Here is a 20,621-nt window from a genome sequence, read left to right as displayed (position 1 = left end):
TGTGTGTGTGTGTGCACACATGTGCCTGTGCACAACTCTGCCTGTGTGGGGACATGTGTGTATTTGTGCTTGGACATGTGTCTGCATCTATGTGTATGTGTGCTTGAACATATGGGGGATGCATGTCTGTGATCTGAGCATGTGGACACGTGCCAGTGAATGTGTACAAGTGTGTACCAGAAGGTCTACATGTATATGTGTACAGAGAAAATACATGTGACTGTCTGCTTGGATATCCTCATGGGTATGTCTAGATAAGTGGAGGGCAGATGGGCCTGTGTGTGTGTAATGGCCCGCTTATGCATGATACATGTGTGTGTATACTAGCCTTTGTGCGTGTATGCCTGTGTAATGGCCTATGCATGCATGAATCTCTGTGTGTGTGTATAATGGCCTGTGCATACATATGTATCTGCGTGTGCATGTATAATGATCCATGCAAGTATATATGTCTGCATGTATGTGTGTATAATGGCCCGTGTATGCAAATGTATCTCTGTATGGTGGGGGGGGTCTGCGTATGTGTATAATGGTCCATGCATTCGTACAAATGTGTCTCTGGGTGTGTGTGTGTGCATAATGGACTGTGCATGCATATGTGTCTGCATGTGTGTGTGTGTGTGTGTGCACACATTCTTGCCTGCTCATGCCTATCCCCAGGCTGTGGCCCAGCCCTTTGACTGTGCCAGAGCATCTCTCATGCATAACGCATGAGCCCATCTCTAAGCAGGGCTCCCGATCAAAGGGAAATGGCATAAATAAGCCTGGTGCAGGCTCATTGCTGCTGATTGGATGTCCTTGTCTCCCTCCATGCTAAGATGCTCAGATTGGCTTCCCAGAACCTAGTCCCAGCTCCCCACTGAGCTGCTGCCCTCAGCATCAAGCGGCACCTCCCACAGCCTCCTCTGCCCTCACCCACCTTCCCTGCGAATGGCACAGTGAGGAGGGCAGAGGAGAGATACAAATGCTGTCACCTAGCTGGGATGCTGGGGCTTCATGGGCCCATGCTCACAGGAGTCTGTGGGTCAGAAACAACAACTCCACACCCCCTGCATAACCAACTCCACTTTATTGCTCTCTCTATGGTCAATTAATTCCTCTTTATGCCTGGCCACATTGTCTCCTGCCCTAATTCAAGTGAAGTTCTCTTTGCCCAGGCTCCCTGTCATCGGCAGCAGCAATGGGACTGTTACTTATGGGAGAAGAGCCTGAATGTAGATACATTAACTTGCCCCCACCTCAGATGACGAGCTAGAAGCACCACTACCCCCTGCCCCCGCTGAAGGTCCCTGGATGAACCAATTCCCTGCCTTGCCACCCCCCTGCCCTCTGTAGTTGGACTTCCTAATTAGACCTTCCTCCAGACCAGGTGATAGCCTCCTGGTTAGCACAGAATGTTTGCAGGTTAGAGCTGCAAGGAGACCTGAGATTAACCTAGAGAAACAGGCCCAGCCCATTGTCACACAGCAGATCAGTGGTGGAGCCGGTTACAAGGTCAGACATTCTGTCTTCACGCACAGTGCCCTCCCCTCCATCCACTCTAGAGTCTTCTCCTTGAGAAGTGGTCCTCCCTGCCCATGAGAGTATATGGCAAGGCTGCACTACTGTTGAACAGGAGGCAGCTCCAGGAGGAGCCATCAGATGTCTGGGAGACATTGGCAAAGTCAACAATAAGAGTAACATTTAATGAACACTTACTTTGTGCCAGGCACCACTCCAAACACTTTACCTGTATTTGTTTATTACGTCCTCAATAACAGCCCTGGAAGGTAGATTATTATAATCATCTCCATTTGACACATGATGAAAGGAAGGCCCAGAGAGGCTAACTGACTTGCCTAAAGTCCCACAGCTAGTGAAATGCAGGGCTGGAATTTGAACCCAAGCAGCCTGGCTCTAGTACCTATGCTCTTGGTCACTGTGTTCATATGGCTTCTCTAAGGACCCAGCCACAGTCCTCAGGAGGCAGTTGGGGAAAAGTGAAGCCACAGTCAGTTGACCACATACCCAGCCCTGCACAGTCCTGGCACGTCGTAGTTGCTCTAATAATACATGTTGAGTGGATGCTGTTGTTGAGTGAAAGGATGGGATTTAAAGATGGCAGTAGCCAAGTGGCACAAATGCAGGAGACAATATCGAGGACTAAGAACCCAGTGGGCAGCCTGTATTGAAGGTCCAAAGTGCAGGACAGATGAACTTCATTTCTGTGGTTAGCATGTTCCTGGTTAAGCAGCACACCGTCTTAAAAAACTCCCTGACTGAGAGTAGAACTCACAAGGGAGAGAAAACCTGTTTCTGTCCAAAGACAACAGCAGCAGGAAGCGGGACGCTGGGCTCTCGGGGGTCTCTCGATCCCTCGCCCCCACCCTGCAGCCCCATCATTCCAAAGGAAATTTCATTTGAAGAGTTGTCAGGGAGCACCAGACATCACAAACAGCATCTCCTGTGTTGTCCTTCCTCCATCTTGGAAGATAAAAATTAATTAGGAGATGAAAAAGGAGGCCTTTGAAAGCACTGTTTGGCTGTAAAAATATGTAGGCAAAATGTAAAGGAGAACATTGGGAAAGCGTGTTCTTTGCAGGGAAGGCCGCACAGCTTTGATGAGAGAGGAAGTTGGAAGACAGCTTCTCCAACCACTTAGACCTTTTTCAGTGCTGGGGGTGAGGGAGCACATAACAGGTGAGAGGGATAGTGGCTTAGGGAAGGAGTGGGAACTAGGGGCCCAAGAATGTCAGGTTACCTGGGCCCGTGGCCATTGTCAGACCCCCCTCCTTACACAGCTTCAGTCCTAGCATCTGACCTGGGCATGCTCTCAGAGAGGTCACCCGGCCCACCCCCTGCCTCCCAGCTACATGACAGACCCTTCCCTGAGCTGGAGGGCCTAGGAATATACTCCCCAAACTCAGCTTCCAGCTTCTCCTGACCCATCTGCTGGCCTCTCTCACATACAGCCTTAGCCCTGCCTTCAAGCAGAAGCAGGTAGGGGGACCAAAACATAATGCCCAGGCAAAATTCAGTGTGGTGCCGCCTGTCGTCATCAAGTTACATCAGTTTTAAAGTTAGACAGACCAGGATTTGAGTCTGGGGTGATGTCTCTGCTGGTGACCTTAGGCAAGTCACTTCACTTCTCTGGGCTTCCATATGCTCCCCTGTATGACATACTTATTTTCACCATGCAGCAATTGGCAAGAGGGTTCAGTGAGGTCCTGTATGTACAGTGGTTAGCTCAGAGCCAGGCATACAGGAGGACTTAGGTCAAAGGCTTTCTCTTCTGCAGAGCCCTCCAGTTGGCTGAATACAAGCCAGAGAAGCAGGCTGGACACTTTCCTCTTGCCCCGAAGTTCCCTCCTGGCGCAGATTACTTAACTGGAGCACACTGGAGATGACCAGCTAATGGGCACCCACTTTGTGGAGCTCTTGAGATTATTAAATGGGATAATTCGTGTATTTACCTCACAGCATTACCTGGCACGAAGTAGGCGTGCCGTGAATGCTAACTTTTTATTGTTTATTGTTGCAGACTGGTGATACACAGGCCTGTGCAGCCTATAGACATGATTTGGAGGGGCCACGCATTGCTTATTAATATATGCATATTTTTTAAAAACATCAATTGCAGGAGTTCTCAGCAGCTGAGAGGCAATGTTTATCTCCAGTTTACAGACTCCCACCCAGCCTTCTTTAGTTACTTAAATACCTGGCCTGGCCCCTGTCGGCATTTGAGTTTTTACCCCGTTAAGTGCCGTAGCCACTCAGCGCTATAGAGAATTTTCTCCCCAGTTTCTAGATGAGAAAACTGGGCCTTAAGGAGAATTAAGGAGCCTTAAAGGGAAAGAGTGACTCCGGCCACCTATGGAGCCTTAGAGGCGGGCTCTGTATTCAACACTTCACACCCTTTGTCTTGTTCAATGTTCACGATCACCCTAAGTAGCAGGTACTCTTACAACACCCGTTTTACAGATATGGAAAGTGAAGCTCAGAGAGGTGACGTCGCTTGTCTGTGGTCACAGAAGGAGCAGGCATTTGAGTCCAAGCTGGTGTGACCCCAGAGTGTAGTAGAGCTGACCCCTCTCACTACCTCCACCCCCAGCCTGCAGCCCCCCACAAGCAAGCCTCAGGCATGTGCAGCCAACAGGGGCCGCTGCCAGGATGGGGTTGAGCAAGGAGCTAGACTGTCCTTACCAGGGGGCCTGTAGCAGTGGGCAGAGGCAGTGGACTCTAAAGAGGCCTCCTGTCTCCATAGAAATGACCCAAGAGAAATGATTAACTGCTCAAGTCCATGGATCCAGTAAGGCCAAAGATTCCACACTCAGAGATAAGAAAGCCATTTAATATGGAAAAAGGTCTCCTTTCCAGGATGGAAAACACCCAAGGTCTTGTATGCAATCCCATCGCTACTGCATCTCTGCACACATTCCCTGAAACTCAGCTCCCTTTTGAATTGCTCTATATATATGTAGACTTATATACATTCTCTTGTACAGAAATGTTAAATTCTCAAGATTAAGTATCTTCAGTCAGGGAAAATCAATTTGCTTCCTTGAGGAGGCTGGAATTGAAAGTCGTGAGCCTGGAATTTACTTTCTTGCCAATTTTACTGATAAAAAAAGCATCTCTGTCCTGGCACACCGCCGTGTATTGGTTGTTCCAGATAATTCCATTAGTTGATTTGGGTGACTAGCCCTGAAACAATCCTTAGTAAGGTTCTCTCCAGGGCCGGGACAGGCAGGATGACACAGGAGCTGTAGGTATGTGGGACTTTATTCCCTGGGGTGGTGATGATAGCTCTGGCCAGTGATGGCAACTCAGGCCTGTGATGGCAACTCTTCCAGAGATGGGAGAGAGGAACCTGGGGGTCCATGAAGGGCCCTGGATTTATCTATCCCTGCTTAGACATGCCAGAAGGAACCCTTTCAGGGTTGTGCCCCAGAATCACTGAACTACTCAAGGACAGAAGGACAGCACTTAAGGGGAAGCAGAGACCATGTGCAGATGAGGTTGAGAATGGGGGCCCCAAGGTAGAAGACGAGGGCAGTGGGGACCATTCTAGGAAAGCAGATTTCAGACCCATCTACCTGAAGGTGATGGAGATAATAATGTAGTTGGTACTGGAGCCAGGAGTCTCTTAAAATTAACGTCACAGCCAGCTTCATGCCTTGTTTTCACCTTCCATCTCCACTGGCCCAAGCTCTCTGTTGTCCTTTCCCGTCTTCCTCATTCAGTTCCTTTACCCGCTGGTGCCTTTCTTGTGTCTTTCCTCAGAGCCCATCTGCCTCAACACTCCCTTCAGCCCCCAACCGAATTTTCTGTCTCCATCTATGGTGTTGTGTTACTGGAAAGAGCATATGGTTTGGTGTCAGGCAGGCCTGTATATAAGAGGAATAAAGTGTTGGGGTATGGGGAGGATACAAGGAGGAGTTTAGAGAAAGAGAAGTTCTTAACCCATTCTGAGACAGAAGGAGTAGGTGGGGCTTCCTGAGTGATTCATTGTCAAGTTACTTTTCTAAAGACTTGAGATTTATTGGATGGATGACTGAGAGGGTGGGTGACTTGGGAGAGTGAGTGGGTAAGATGGGTGAGGAGGAGAAAGGGATGGATGATTGGGGGATGGATAGGTAGGTAAGAGAACAGATGGATGGATGGATAGATAGATGGTTGGATAGATGGTTAAATGGATGGATGGATAAGTAATAGGTGGATAGTCAGAGTAGTTGAATTAACTAGTATGTAGATGGTGTGTGGATGGTAGCATGATCAGATATGTTAGTGGATGGATGGGTGAGTGGTTGGATGGATGGATGATGGGTGCGTGGATGGGTAGGTGGGTGGATGGATGGATGGATGGATGGGTCGATGGGTGAATGGATGGGTTAACAGGTGGATGGAAGGATAGATTAGATGGGCAGATACATTAGGAGGTCTGATTGCTTCATCTACCTTTGGTTCTCACCTCTAGTAGAAGAGGGAGAATTGGGAAAGCAGAAGAGACAAGGATGGAAAGGAGCTGAAGAACTGCAGTCACTGGAGGGAGAAAAGTATTTAGGTTCCAATAACCAGGATGGTAGAGTATCGGGAACATGTGTATCTGGCAAAGCAGGGATGAGTGGGCTAGGATACTTTGATTACAGGAATAGTTCGAATTGATGATTATTTGACTAAGCAACTATATTGGGAGCAGAAGTTGCTTATGTGAGTATGTGGTTGAGAGGGTGCATAAGTTATCTATTGCTGCATACCAAATTACCTGAAACTTCATGTTTTAAAAGAACATTTGCCGTCTCACAGCTAGTGGGTCAGGAATCCAGGCAGTTTCGCTAAGTCCTCTGGCTCAGGGTCCCTCATGGGGCTGTAGTCAAGGTGTTGGCTAATGCTACAGTTATTTTAAGGCATGTTTTCCAAGCTCACTGCATGCTTGTTGGTAGGACTCAGCTCCTCCCAGGTGATTGAACTAAAGGCTTCAGTTTTTCACTGATAGCTGGCCAGAGGCTGCCCTCTGTTTCTTGCCCTGGGAACCTCTCCATAGGGCAACTCACAACATGGCAGCCAGCTTCCATCAGAGTGAGACGAGCCAGAGAGAGTACCAGTCACAGTCTCCTGTAACCTAATTTTGGACATGACATCCCATCACTTTTGTGGGGAGTTAAAAGCAAGCCACTAGTTTCAGCCCACATTCAAGAAGAGGGGATTACACAAAGGTATGAATACCAGAGATGGGGATCACTAGGAGCTTTCTACAACAGGAAAATCTGGGGAGACGGTGTAGCGGAGTGAGAAAGGAACAGAGGGAGTAAAAGAAATTGGAGGTGGAAGAATCTGCTTATCGGAAATTTTCCAGAAAATAAGAAACAACTGGGGAGGTGGAAGAGCTGAACATCAGGAAGATTTTTAAGGGCAAGAATATTGAGTGGGGCACAACCTGGGCCACAGGAAGCGCTGAGGTGGAAGAATAGCTGGGGAGGTGGGAGAGCAGAGAGCACAAAAGGCTTGGAGGCAGAGGTAAGAGAGTCCTGCGGAGCTGGAGTAGCTGGAGAGCAGCAATGGCTGAAAGAAGGGCAGGCTGAGGATCAGGAGGAGCTGGGAGAGGCCAGTGAGAGCTGCAGGCATTTGGGCCCTTTCATGCCTTTGGCTTTGGGGCAGGTAAATTTGTAGGTTGGGGAGTGACTGCTTATCTGTGAAGGTGCCCCCAGCCCTGTGCCCAAAGGAGGCATCACTGGCACTCAGCTGACAACGGTGCTCAGATGTAATTCCAAGGGGTCCTGCCTGTGGCTTTGGTGCCCCTTCCTGTTCCCACTGCTCTTCCTCAGGGCATGTTTGGGTCTCTAGAAGCCAGTTTAGGAGGGCACAGCTTTTGTCAGAGCTAGGAAGCACCCGGAGAATAGAAAGTACACTTTCCTCCCAGGCTCCACAGCCCCCTCCCAGCAGGCACGGCTTCTTCCCCATCCCCCTGCCCATGCCCTAGTCCTGCGCCAGCCTTTTCAAGTGCACCCATGCCATCAGGCACACTGGAGCTGGGCTGGGTGCCAGTCAGACAGGCTGACATCACAGACAGGCACAGCTAGACTTGGAACCAGCCGGGCTCAGTGGGGCCTGCAGAGCCACCTGTTCCCCTGAGATCAGCCAGGGCAGGGCTGATCCCTGCTGGGAGCAGGCAGTTGGCAAAGCACTAAATTCCCAAGAAATCTCATGAATGCCATGCACCCTGGTCTGCAGTCTCCCCAGGCAGCAAGGGACACTCAGCCCTTGCCCTCCTCTCTCCTGGCCCCAATAACCTCTCTTTGTCTCCCCAGGGTAGGCATAGCATCCTACCTCTTGGACCTGGTCTTAGGGATTCTGGTTTGCTCATGCAACAGTGTCCAGCCCAGGACCCTACAGCCCTGAGCACTGGTGCAGCTAAAGGGGGCTTGCAGACCACCTCCTCTGACTGCCCTTACTTTTTTCCCCCTCTGCAATTTGCACCCTGTTCCTTCCTCACAGTAATGAAGTAGAACATGTTTGAGGCAAAATCTTCCTCTGAAACAGGACATAAAAGAGGCTTCCATTGGTTGAAGCGAAAGGGGAGGCCCAGAACCCACTCAGCTTTGCCCCGAGGAGCAGCTGTCTCTCTCCCTCCACCCTCACAGTGGTTTCTGTGAGGCAGGGCAGCTGAGGGGTTAGGGGTATGGACTCCGGAGCCAGATGGCCTGAGTTTGAAGCCTGACTTTGCTACTTAGTGCCTGGATAAACTTAGGCAAGTGACTTAGCTGTGCCTCAATCTTTTTATCTGTAAAATGGGGCTCATGATGGTACCTGTCTCCTGTGATCGCTGTGAAGAATCAATGAGTTAATGCAGGTAGAGCACTTAGAACAAAGCCTGAACATGCTAACTTTTAATAAATTTTAGGGAAAGAAAATCCATGTTTAAAGTCAGTTTGAAGACCACTCGTGCCATGGTCAGGGTTTCCAGGAAGCAGGCCTGAGTCTGCAGTTCTGCTTTATCCCTCGCCAGCAGTGTGTTTGGGGACCTTTGCTCCCAGGGCCTCAATTTCTATATCGGAGCACCGTGTAGCACTCCCTTTCTCTGAAGACTGTGGACCGAGTTCAAGGCCCCAACCCCCGCTGAGCAGGATATGCAGTGCTTGGTCCCTGGTGTGGCTAGTAACAGTGTGTGCATCACCCCTTCCCTCGCGGCCCAGAAATCCAAGATCTCCACCTTCGAGAAGATGTGGGCCTTCATGAGCAGCAAGCCCTCGGCGCTGGTGAAGAACAACGAGGAGGGCATCCAGAGGGCCCTGACGGCCGACTACGCGCTGCTCATGGAGTCCACCACCATCGAGTACGTCACGCAGAGGAACTGCAACCTCACCCAGATTGGGGGACTCATTGACTCCAAGGGCTACGGCATCGGCACGCCCATGGGTGAGCAAGGGGCTGCGTGTGGGAGGGGCAGGGGTGTGGGCAGAGGGGGAGCTCCACCCCCGTGTCCACTCACGCTCCCTCTCGCAGCTCATTCCATGGGGCTGATAAAGGTGACATTTTCTTTTTCTCCCTTTTCTTTTCTTTCTTTTTTTCTTTTTTTTTTTTTTTTAAGGCGGAGTTTCACTCTTGTTGCCCAGGCTGGAGTGCAGTGGCATGACCTTGGTTCACCGCAACCTCCGCCTCCTGGGTTCAAGTGATTCTCCTGCCTCAACCTCCCGAGTATCTGGGATTACAGGCATGCGCCACCATGCCTGGCCAATTTTGTATTTTTAGTAGAAATGGGGTTTCTCCATGTTGGTCGGGCTGGTCTTGAACTCCCGACCTCAGGTGATCTGCCCGCCTTGGCCTTCCGAAGTGCTGGAATTACAAGTGTGAGCCACCGTGCCCGGACATAGGTGACATTTTCTCAGCCCAGAAGCAGAGGGATGGAGCTGCATGCCTTTTGAGGGTGGCCCTGACCTAAGCAATGAGAGCTGGGACAGACATAAGGTTCAGGGACAGTTCCCAGAGGCCATTCCTGCCTTCCCTCTCCTGCCCCTGCTGATGCAGCTCAGGGGCACTGGGCCTTCAGGGAGCCCACAGGGACTGATACACGATGAGTACGACCTCCCTGCTCAAACAGGACATTTCCACCCAGCCAGATGCCATGTGTTGATTTAAAGAGGACTCACAGGGATAGGGCCCCCCTTTTATGAGCTGATCCAGAGGGCTAGTGGTGGTGGCCTGACCAGGGTGTTGGCAGGGCCAAACACAGCATGGGCCACACGCCACTGATGGCTAGGGGTCCCTTCTCCCTGCTCAGGCTCCCCATACCGGGACAAGATCACCATCGCCATCCTGCAGCTTCAGGAGGAGGACAAGCTGCACATCATGAAGGAGAAATGGTGGCGGGGCAGCGGGTGCCCTGAGGAGGAAAACAAAGAGGCCAGTGCCCTGGGGATCCAGAAGATCGGGGGCATCTTCATTGTCCTGGCCGCCGGGCTGGTCCTCTCTGTGCTGGTGGCCGTGGGCGAGTTTGTGTACAAGCTCCGCAAAACAGCAGAGAGAGAGCAGGTAAGCCTTAGAGCTTGGAGCCTGCACAGGACGTGGAAGGAGATCCACGCTGACTTCACCCCTCTATGTGCCAGGCACACAATAGTGTCTCATCGCAGCCTCACAACAGCTCACCCTGTATCCAGTGGGCCAGCAAGCCCTGCCACTCTACCTCTGTCCTGACCTAGCACTTTTTTCCATCGCTGTTGCCCCACCCCAGGCCAAGCCCCATCACCTCCTGCCTGGATTATGCCGCAGCCTTCAAACTGGCCTTCCAGCCTCCACGGTTCCCCAGCACCATCCACAATTCACACAGCAACCGGTGCCTTGTTTAAAACTTAACTCAAACCATATCATTCTCCTGCATAAAACCCTCCAGGGTAATTGTTGAAGGTGGGTGATGGTTGCATAGTGGTTCATTATACCATTCTCTCTACCTTTGCATATATTTGGAAATTTCCATAATGAAAAGTTTAAAAAGGAAAAGTTAACAGGCTTGGCCCAAGCATATAGACAGTAGAACTAGGCTCAAGCCTTCTGATTAATTCAAGCATGGTCGGGCAGTAGTTCTGGGTCCCAGTAGCAAATTAGAATCACAGGGAGAAAGTTTTCAAGTGCTAATACTCTGGACTCACTCCCAGAGACTCTCTGTTTTAATTGGTCTGTGGTGGAGCCAGCATTGTGCTTTTACAAAAGCCTGCAGGGTGATTTAAATGTGTGCCTGAGTTAAGGGCCGCTGGGCGGGGGGGAAGCACAACTCACAGAGAAGTTCAAGGAGATTGCAGTTAAATTATATATAGAGGGGCCCATTATAAACAAGCAACTTACATATCCGTAAAAAACGAAATGGAATCCTCTATAACCAGCAAGCCTCAGTCAACAAAGAGGAGGGGAAAAGATAATACTCGATGTTGGAATTTGCAAGGGTGGAAGGGAAGGGACACTGTCCAGCATTGCTGAGGGAAGTCTATGCAGGTACTTTTCTGGAAGGCAACTTCATGGTATGTTCAGAGTCTTCCACAGTATCCATACATTTTGGCCTATCAATTTCCACTTTTAGAAATGTACCATGTGTAAGTGGTCAAAGATAGACACGGTTTTATTTACAAGGAAATTTGCTGAAGTGTAAATTATAACACGAAAAGATGGCAGGGAGGGGTAAACACCTAAATGTCTAACAACAGAGAATGGTTCTCTGTTGATACAAAATTATGATACATCAAAAAAGAACAACAACCAAATTCTCTGAGAATTCCCATTACAGTTAAAAGGAGCTCCCGGCCGGGCACGGTGGCTCACGCTTGTAATCCCAACACTTTGGGAGGCCGGGCCGGGCGGATCACAAAGTCAAGAGATCAAGACCATCCTGGCCAACACTGTGAAACCCCGTCACTACTAAAAGCACAAAAATTAGCTGGGCATGGTGGCTTGCACCTGTAATCCCAGCTACTCAGGAGGCTGAGGCAGGAGAATCGCTTGAACCCAGGAGGCGGAGGTTGCAGTGAGCCAAGATCGGGCCACTGCACTCCAACCTGGAGACAGAGATTTCATCTCAAAAAAACAGGAGCTACTCATTCCACCAAAAAGCCTAAAGGATCTATCTACTCCACTTCTCTGACCACCTCCTTCCCTCACTCTCTTCCCCTACTCTGCTCCACACACACTGGCCTCTTGTTCAGTCCTGAACACACCAAGCACATTTCTGCCTTAGGCCCTTTGCACATGCTGCTCCTGGAATGCTCCACCCTCAGAGGGTATGTTCTTGACATCTTCTGGCCATTCTTGTTTCAGTTCCAATGTTACCTCCTCAAGTAGCCTTCATTACCTGCCCCCATTCCCAGTCCCTCTCTATCCCATTTCACTGCTTGATTCTCTTCCTAATAGCTATCACTGTCTGAAAGTATTTATTTGTTCACATGTTCATTATCTGTTCCCTCCCATCGTTAGACTGCAAGCTCCCTGAGTGGGCTGCGACTTCATCCGTCTTCTTCACTGCTGCATGCCTAACGCCTGGAGCAGTGCCTGGCACATAGTAGGGTCGCATTAAATATTTGTGGAATGAAGAAAGGGAGGCAAGGAGGGATGACGTTCTGCATGTAGTAGGTGAGGAAAGGGAAGCCTGAAGGAGTCACAGCTGGTAGGAGGCAGAGCAAGAATTCAAAGCCTAGTCCCCTGCACACAAGTGACCTGGTGCTAGTGCCCTGGCCTCACTGGGTAAGTTGAGCTATCAACAGCCCCCACTGCCTTCCATGCAAGCTGCAGGACAACCTCTGGAAGCCACCATCATCAGATACCTGTGGGAAATGCTGCGCTCCTGCTGTCCCTCTTGGCTCTGTGCAGGGACCCAGGCCAGAAGGAGGTCCCTGACACCCAACAGCCCTACAGGGACCTGCCTCCCAGTTTCCCACCTCAAGAAACATGTGCTGAACTTCCCTGAGTGAGAAGATACTGATTCTTCCCCTTAGTTGGAAGCCCTTCCAGGAGAAAGTTTATCCATTCATTCGTCAAATGTTTCTTCAGTCCTGACCCTGGGCCAAAGCTAGTGCTTTGGTCAGGGCTCGGGAGTTGGGCTCATGGGGATAAAACTGGCTGGTTCCTGCCCTCTGAGTCCAGTGAAGAAAAACGGCACAGGTAAACCAGAGCTCCTCAGACGTTAATGTGCATGCCATTTAGAACCTCAGTTTGCTCATGTGTAAATGAGGTTAAGATGATGCTTCACCTACCTTAGTCTCCAAATAAGAATGTCAGGTTTCGTAGACTGCTGCACAAACTAATCACCTTACAGGTGGCAGAGGGATGGGTGGGGTGAAGGTATGAGAAAGATGGGTAGCCTTAGCACAGACTCTGGGAGGAAGGGGCAGAACTGGCTGGAGTTACAGGGCCGGGCATCACTCTGTGCCTCTATTCCGACCCCTCTCCTCCACCCTTCTGCAGCGTTCCTTCTGCAGCACCGTGGCCGATGAGATCCGTTTCTCCCTCACCTGCCAACGTCGAGTCAAGCACAAGCCGCAGCCTCCCTTGATGGTCAAGACTGACGCCGTCATCAACATGCACACATTCAATGACCGCCGGCTTCCCGGCAAGGACAGCATGGCCTGCAGCACATCCTTAGCCCCTGTGTTCCCCTAGGCACAGCTGGGGTGGGGACCACAGGCCTGGGGGCTGGGCAGAGGAAAGCAAAGGAGATTGGAAGGAACGTCCCCTGTCCTCACACTGGGCTTGGGGACCAGAGCTGCCACCTGCCTGTTGGGCCAGAAGCCTCCTGCCCTTACCTGCCAGGAAGCCAACAGGCTCTCAGGCCAGCTGCTTGGGCTTCATCCTCCTCAGATCTTCTGTGGGTTTCTAAAGCTGCCAGCCGAGATAGCCAAGGCCAAAGGAAGCACATGCCTCTCTCAGGCCAAACTCACCCGCCCCTCTACTCTCCTCCAGAGTCAGAAGTTTCTGCCATGGCCCTGCAGAGGCCACAGAAAATGGAAGACATCTCTTATGTTACCATTTCTTCCCCAAGAGCCCAGGCCTCCGTCAGTTGACCATGAGGCCAGAGACACAAGCCTTTGGCGCCTTAAGGAAGTTCTAGCATGGCTGCCAATGGGAGTTCATGGTGAGGGATGCCCATCCCATATGCCTGGGCAGAAGGAAGACTTCATCCCTCTGGGGCTGTTCACATGGTCCTGATCTTCTGGACTTGGCACCACCCCTGGCAGCCCCTGTTTTGGCAGAGTTGAAGACAGAGTCACACGGGGAAAAGAGGAGCTTGGGGTATGGGAGAGAAGAGAATGCACAAACAGAAGTCGCCATTTTGGATTCTTATGGACAATGACCCAGTGGTTCCTAATGCTCTAGGAGGTCTCTAAGAATATAAGTGGGGAGTGGCCACAGAAAATTCTTCTCGGCTTTCTGGCCAGAGGAGAGAAGACCCCCTGAATCTCTAACAAAGGATGCCCAAAGACTCAGCCGATATTTGAAGCCCAGCAGAGGAAAAGCAGATTCCACGGAAGTCCCACCGGCTCTTGTGCCAATGGATCTCACCTTCCTGGTTAGCAAGTTGTTATCTAAACCCTGTTCGCATTTGGAAACCTGGGCTCTTTGCCATCTTCTCATCAACAACTCCCCATTCCTAGCTGGTTAACCTTGGCCTTCCTCTGTCTTTTTGAAAGAAAAGAGTTGATTGAAGTGAAAGTCAAGTTGCCCCTCCTCAAAAAGGAGTCAGTGTCCTACTACACAGGCTAACTTGGGGCTAGGTGGGGGAAACCAGAAGGGACCAAAAGAGCTTCTGGTCTCCTAGACTTACCAAATGTAGAGATGCTCCTCAGAAAAAGAAAGTTTCTAGGGACATAATATCATAGCTGGCAGAGGCCCCAAGGGTGGGGAGGAAGAAGCTGCCTCCTGGAGAATTAACCAAAGACCCCACACAGAGACACGAGGCCATCCTGGCCCCTTGTCTGTTGTCCAGAGCAACTATGACCTTGTGGGGCTTGGGGAAGACAGTAGAGAAGCAGCAGCAGGTTGGGGACCAGCCAGGGGGTGGACCAGATGATCTATGAGTTCCAGCTTGCTGTGACGAATGCTCTAGAGGTCTGTAACTTTAAGAGTCTTGGAAAAGAATGAGACATGAAGGATTAGGAACAAAGTGTCCTTAAAGAGAACACGATGGGCCAGCAGGTTTGCCATGGCCAAGGATGGACGGCAGGCTTTGAACAGTGCAGGGAGGTTCTGGGGATTCTGGATGAGAACTGGGGCACACCAGCCACTCCACTCCCACCTCTGTCCCGTGCTGCTTGGGAAGCCCGGTTAGGGAAGAGCTACATTTGGATCTCAAGGGCTTTCTCATCTGGGTGAAGGGTAATCTCTAGCAAAGCAGGAGACCACAGTGGGCTCATGTGATAAACACTGTCCCTCTTCCAGACTGTGAACTGCAGGGCCAAACCAGCGGGTGCCCAAAATCCCAGCAGTTCTGGCTGGCTATGTACATTGGACGAGGGAGAGGAGGGCTAGACACACACCAAAGCCCCATGCATGTAATGTTAGGAAAAGCCATGCTGTCATAAGCTTCAGGGTACCGAGGGCGTGTGCATGTGTGTCTGTGTCTTTGTGTTTGTATGTGTGAACTTCAGGGGCTGGGGCACAGGACAGATCTGGACATAGAACATAGTCCAGGCCATGAAATAATAGGTGAATCCTTGGGGATCTGATGTGTGCATATGCGTGTGTATGTGTATCTGAGTGAGTTGGGGACGAGGGAGACAATCTGGGTGAGCAGCAAGGCCCCATATATGTAAAAACCAGAGAAGCCATGTCATGTTGGGGCCCTGGTGAGTATGCATATGTAAGCATGCATGCACACGTGTGTGCATGCTGGTGTGTGTGTGTGTGCATATGTACACTGAATGGCATAGGATGAAGGACAGGATCATAACTGCAGCTAGCCAAATATGCATAAAAGGAGAAGCCATGTCACTAAGGGGTCCGTGTGCGAGTGCATGTGCACACATGTGTACAGGCATGTGTGCACAGTGGGGAGCAGGGGGAAGGCCAGGACCAGAGAGTTGTGTGACATGGGTCAATGCGTGCTGTAGACAAGAAGTCATGTGGAGTTGAAGTTTCCGAGTGTATGCGGGACACACACATGTGTTCCAGGTCACGGTGGAAGCAGAGACAGACAATCAGGAAGGCCAGGCACCAGGGTCTGTTTGCACTTCTGTCATGGGAGAGATCATTTGTCACAGAGAGTCACCAAGGTTGCATGGGCACACTTGCCAGGAGATGGGGGCGCAACCCTTCGAGGGCTCATGGTGCTGATGCCTTTGCTGTAGACATCATGTCCTGTTTGAAGGGAAAACTTTTTTTTGTAATTCCCAGGTAACAGGATTCTAATGAAGGTATTTGCCAATTTGCTGTCAGCAAACACAATCATTAACCACCGTCTTATTTTGTCCAGTACAGTTTCATAGCACGTGCCTCATTCTTGCTCTTGTCTCACACATGTGTTTTGTGCGTGATGCTACATGAGCATGTTCTTCTGAGGCTATGCATATATGTGGATTGTGACAGGAGGAAGAAGTGGTGAGAATTTTTATAAAAGGAACAAAGAATAGTGGATAAATAGAGGCACAATTCAATTAGAGAAATCCCCCAAAAGGTACGGACTGGTCTTTAGACTCCTGTGTGGAAGCAGGAGGGCACGCTGCCTCATCTCCTCTCCCGTGCAAGCCTGGCATCCTGAGGTTCAAGTGTTGTCAGTGTGGCTGTTATTTGACTTCTGGTCAATGTCCTGCGTTTGTCCTACAGACCAGCCTAGTATTAAAAGTGCAGTGGGGACCACTGCTGCCCAAGCATGAGCTCTGTCCGGGGGGACTGAAAGTGATGCTACATCTGTGAGGGGGAACGGAGTAGGAAAGTGTTTCCAGTGAGGCAGATCTGGTGTTTTTTTAAGTTTAGGTCTGTCCTGCCAGTGGGCATGGAGCTGAGCTGGGGCAGGTGCATACGTGTGTGTATGTGTGTGTATGCACGTGTAGTGTGTGTGCACACACAGGCACTGAGAGGTGATGGGAAACATGAAAGCTTGTTTGGAAGGAGCAGAAGATGGAATCTGCCTGAGCAGATACTGGACTGCCCCTGCGTGGTGCCACATGCCAGCCCTGAACAGAAGAATGTCCCCACCTCATCCCCAAATGCCAGTGCCTCCTCTCCACCTGCTCAAGCTGGCCAAGTTGAGGGGCAGTGGTAAGAAGACACTGACCCCACCACCCCTGCTGAGGCCCTGAGGCTTAAGGACAGTGAGCCCTCCCAATCACTCTCCACTTGTCCTGCTGCTGGTTTCTCTGCTCTGGACAGAAGAAAATCCTCAGAGCGTTGTCAGTGTTCAGGTGGCCCCATGCTGCAAGAGTCTCTCGAGAGGGGAGATGCCACCTTGGCCAATGTGCTGACTTTGAGTGTCTGAGGGGTAAGAGGGCCACCCCCTCCTCACAGCCAAGACTCTGTCTAAGCTGGAAGCACAATCTGGCTCCACCCCCAATCCCTGCCATGCCGCAGGCCCTGGAAAATGGGAATCCTGGCCCAGGCCGGGGGAAAGGGCCAAACGGGTTAGAAGTTGCTCCCTCTCCACCAGGTGTGCGCTCACCAAGAACAATCAAAAGCTCCCTTTCTGCCTACTTTTCCAGGGATAGTGGGTCTGGGGGGTGGGTCATAGCTTCCGCTTCGTCACTCAGCTTGAAGTTGGTCCCTCCCTGACCCACTCCCAGCTACATGCACAAACATCTGAAAGGAGGCTGGCCTCTGTGGCTCACATCTGGAATGTTCCTGTGTGGATACCCATCTGCAAAGGGGCTAGAGGTTTGAACAAACAGCTGCATGGACTTACCATCTGGGATGGGCCCAGCCCCATGGACAGATACAAGAAATAAGCCCAACTCTGTGGGCAGGTCTCTGGATTAGACACATCTGAAAGTTGCAGGTCAGGTGGACACATCTGGAAGGGGCCCAGCTGCTGGCCGCCATGGAAGGGCCGTGCCCTCTGTCCCCATGGCAGTTTACAGCAAGCCCTCCCTTCAGTCCTGAATTTGCCCTGGAGTTAAAGTTTCAGAGCTGAGGTCATACATAAAGTCACAAAACTTTTAGGTAGAAGGTTAATGTTCTGTACAATATATATATGAATGTAAAATGTATATATATACTGTATATATATATATATGCACAGTGTATATATGACCTGTAGCCCATGTGTATACAACCCTTTCTTGCACGTCTGCACACAGAGTGTACATAACCCAGCCAGCATGGGTGGGGACCAGGTGAGAGATGGGGGCTGCAGCAGCAAAGTCTGGGACGGAGGTCTCAGAGAGCCCCTTGGGGTGAGGAAGGCCCTCCACACATCAGAGCTCCAGACCCTGAAGAAGAGGGCAGAGCTCCATGGTGCTGCCAGGTGAGTCCTGCACCGCCAGGGCCTCCTGTGGGAGGGGCAGGATTGGCCAACGGACCTCATCTCCATCCGAGCCTGTCTGAGGCAGGACAGCCAGGTGTGTCTGAGAAGCAATGTCATGCTAGTACTCAGCCCCTGTGCCAATATTACATTCTAGTTCCGGGGCAGTTCATCAGGAGCAGAAGGGCTGGGAAAGAGCAGACCACTCCCCAGGCGTATTCTCACACCTGCCTGCAGAATCGCAGGTAGGTTTCAGGCTCCACCTAGGATACCCTAGAAGGTGGGGCTAGTCTCGGTAGCAAAAGCCTCTGCCTCTGATTCTCACCCACTTGCAGAAGCAGTCACAACTTGCACACAACACAGCTCACAGCTAGGGAAAGCACCTGTTAAAGAGAATGCCCCCAGGGCATGGCCAGCATGCTGATACAGTGTTCCCATGCCCCTGTTATTGATCCTGTCCTCCTGCCTTCTAGAACAGTGGACCTCACATCACCTCCCAGATTGTCTCCATTTTATGAATCAAAACTCTGAGACCTCCAGACATGAAGAAGCAGCCATAGATTCAGTCAAATGCCAGCCAAGGGTTTGCCTCACCTCAGACAACCTCCCCAGCCCCATTTGACCCAGAGACCAGCTGCCAGGGAGTGACCTCAGAGCCAGAGAGGTGAAAGATGAGAGGCAAGAAGGTAGCTCCTAGCCTAGCACGGCCCAGGCTCCATCTATCTGCCCTTCTGTCCCCTGCGGCATCCTGGCAGGGCAGCTGGCAGAGTGCCCCCTCCCCAGGAGGCTGCAGACCTCTGTCCCTGGCTCAGCCAGATCGGTCTGTTCTCTGCAGTTCCATTCCTTTAGCCTCTTTTGCAGGTCTGAGCATCTCTGGAGCATGCAGGGGAGGAGATATCTGAAGTGGGCTTCCGTGCAGTCAGCAGCCTGCCCCAGCTTCGGCCTCGGGTGTCAGGCTGGTCTGCCTGAACTCTGGGTCTGCCTCTGGGGCCCTGACCAAGCACGCCTGACTCCAGCCCCATGAGGAGCATCCCGTCTTGGTTCCATAGGAATCATGGGCCCTCTTACCACTGTGCGTCAAGTCCCCATCCCATCTCTGCCTGGGCCGACTTCCTGGTTGGGCCTCCCATGGTAGGGGCCTCAGTTCCCAGGCTCTGGGCTGAGCCCCCAGGCAGCACCATGGGCCTCTGAGACCCTAGACCTGTCCCACCACCCAGACCAGAGTGCCTGGAAGCCCCCTACTCCCACTCAACATGGTTCCCACACACTGGTCTCTGGGCCATTCAGGGGATGCCCTTTGTGGACATGCAGAATTTCTATGAATATAGTTTTTTGTAAACATTTTGTAACAATTTGGGTTTCATAGTAACTGTGTTACTTGCCAATCATTCTAGGCTGATGTAAATAAATTTCCAAACAAATCCGATTATTTTCCTTTTTAAGACACTGTGATATATCAAAGTGCACAGTTTGCTGTATGAAGTAATATGGTTTTAAATTTTAAATAAAATGTTTCTAGAAAACAGGGCTCCCTTGAGGTGTGTTTTCTGTTTCTCTTCTCTCCTTAGAACCAGAAGGTGCTGGACGATGAACTTTTGTCATCTTCCCCCAGGGATGACTGTGTCCCAGGCAAGAGACACTGGAGGCGGGTGGCTCCGGCCAGCCTCCTGGTTCAGACATTGAGGATGTAGGGTCTGTCCTTGGGACTGTCTGACCTCTATCTTCCCTTCCCTTGGCAACACCCCTCCCCAACTCATCTCCATCCACACACTCCCTTGGGAGTTGCCACATACTTATTCGTGTGGCCCCGTCCCTTTGGTCATAGCTGGTGAGGTCAGGTGGACACCTTATCCCAGCTTGGCCAGAGTCTCGCCTGAGCTTTTTCAGACTGGAAATGAGAAAGCTCTATGTCAGCTGCCCTTTGGAGCCGGAAACTGCTCATACAATCAGAGTTCAGGGCAGGGCGTTTCCAGCAGGAAGGGATTCAGTATGGAGGTTTATAAAACCAGTGGAAGAGATGAGGGAGCCTGGCCAACTCGGGCCTCCAGGAATGGCTCCCAGAATAATACAGAACTGACCCACTAGGGCATGACCACCTCTGAGGTGGGAGGAAAGACACCCCAGAGCTGCAATCCAGGGTCCAGGAAGTCCATCAAGACACTGGGGCCGCCACCACCCCACATCATGGTGCTCCTCAGCACCCAAGAAGTTGGAGATGAGTAGTGGACTGAAGCTGCTGAAAAATCTCATGTTCCCATGACAGAAACAGCCCAAAGGGGAGTGGGAAGGTGGCCTCTGCCTCACCTCTGCCTCCAACTCTCGTGCAAACAGACTGAATTGGTAGAGACCCTTTCCAACCAGAATCCTCCATGTTATCCTATGACATCATCTTAAAAATAGCTCATGGTTATTGAGCACTTTCCATGTGGCAGGTGCTGGCTAAGCTCCTAACACATATGATCTACTTTGAATGAAAGATGTCCCTCAGACCCTGACACATCTCAGACCCTGACTCTGCACAACCTTTCAGTCCAAATGCCCACCACCCTTGACACGGAATTAAGTATCCCAGGCCTAATTATGAGGAAAGTGGCTATGATTGCACCAGCTTGGGTCAAGTGGCCACTTGTGGTCCAGTTAGCTGTGGCCCGAGGGAGAAAGAGGTCACGTAATACAATTATAGGACCCAGGATCACTGCTTTAGGAGAGTTGAGAA

The 20,621-nt window shown here is 51.0% G+C and overlaps 1 protein-coding gene across 1 annotated transcript in view; it reads left to right on the top strand.

Annotated features, from left to right (window-relative positions):
* Positions 1–19,430, top strand: part of GRIK3 (glutamate receptor, ionotropic, kainate 3) — a 242,992-nt gene extending 223,562 nt beyond the window's left edge. Inside the window, exons 14-16 of the mRNA XM_011989018.1 lie at positions 8,673–8,895; positions 9,758–10,008; positions 12,922–19,430. Of these exons, the coding sequence (XP_011844408.1) occupies positions 8,673–8,895; positions 9,758–10,008; positions 12,922–13,116 (669 nt within the window). The 3' untranslated portion in view covers positions 13,117–19,430. The remainder of the gene's footprint in view (positions 1–8,672; positions 8,896–9,757; positions 10,009–12,921) is intronic.
* Positions 19,431–20,621: the final 1,191 nt, after the last annotated feature.

The sequence above is a fragment of the Mandrillus leucophaeus genome, unplaced genomic scaffold (assembly GCF_000951045.1).
Source record: "Mandrillus leucophaeus isolate KB7577 unplaced genomic scaffold, Mleu.le_1.0 Scaffold343, whole genome shotgun sequence".
In the NCBI taxonomy this organism is placed as follows: domain Eukaryota; kingdom Metazoa; phylum Chordata; class Mammalia; order Primates; family Cercopithecidae; genus Mandrillus; species Mandrillus leucophaeus.
This window is presented reverse-complemented; position numbering and strand designations above follow the sequence as displayed.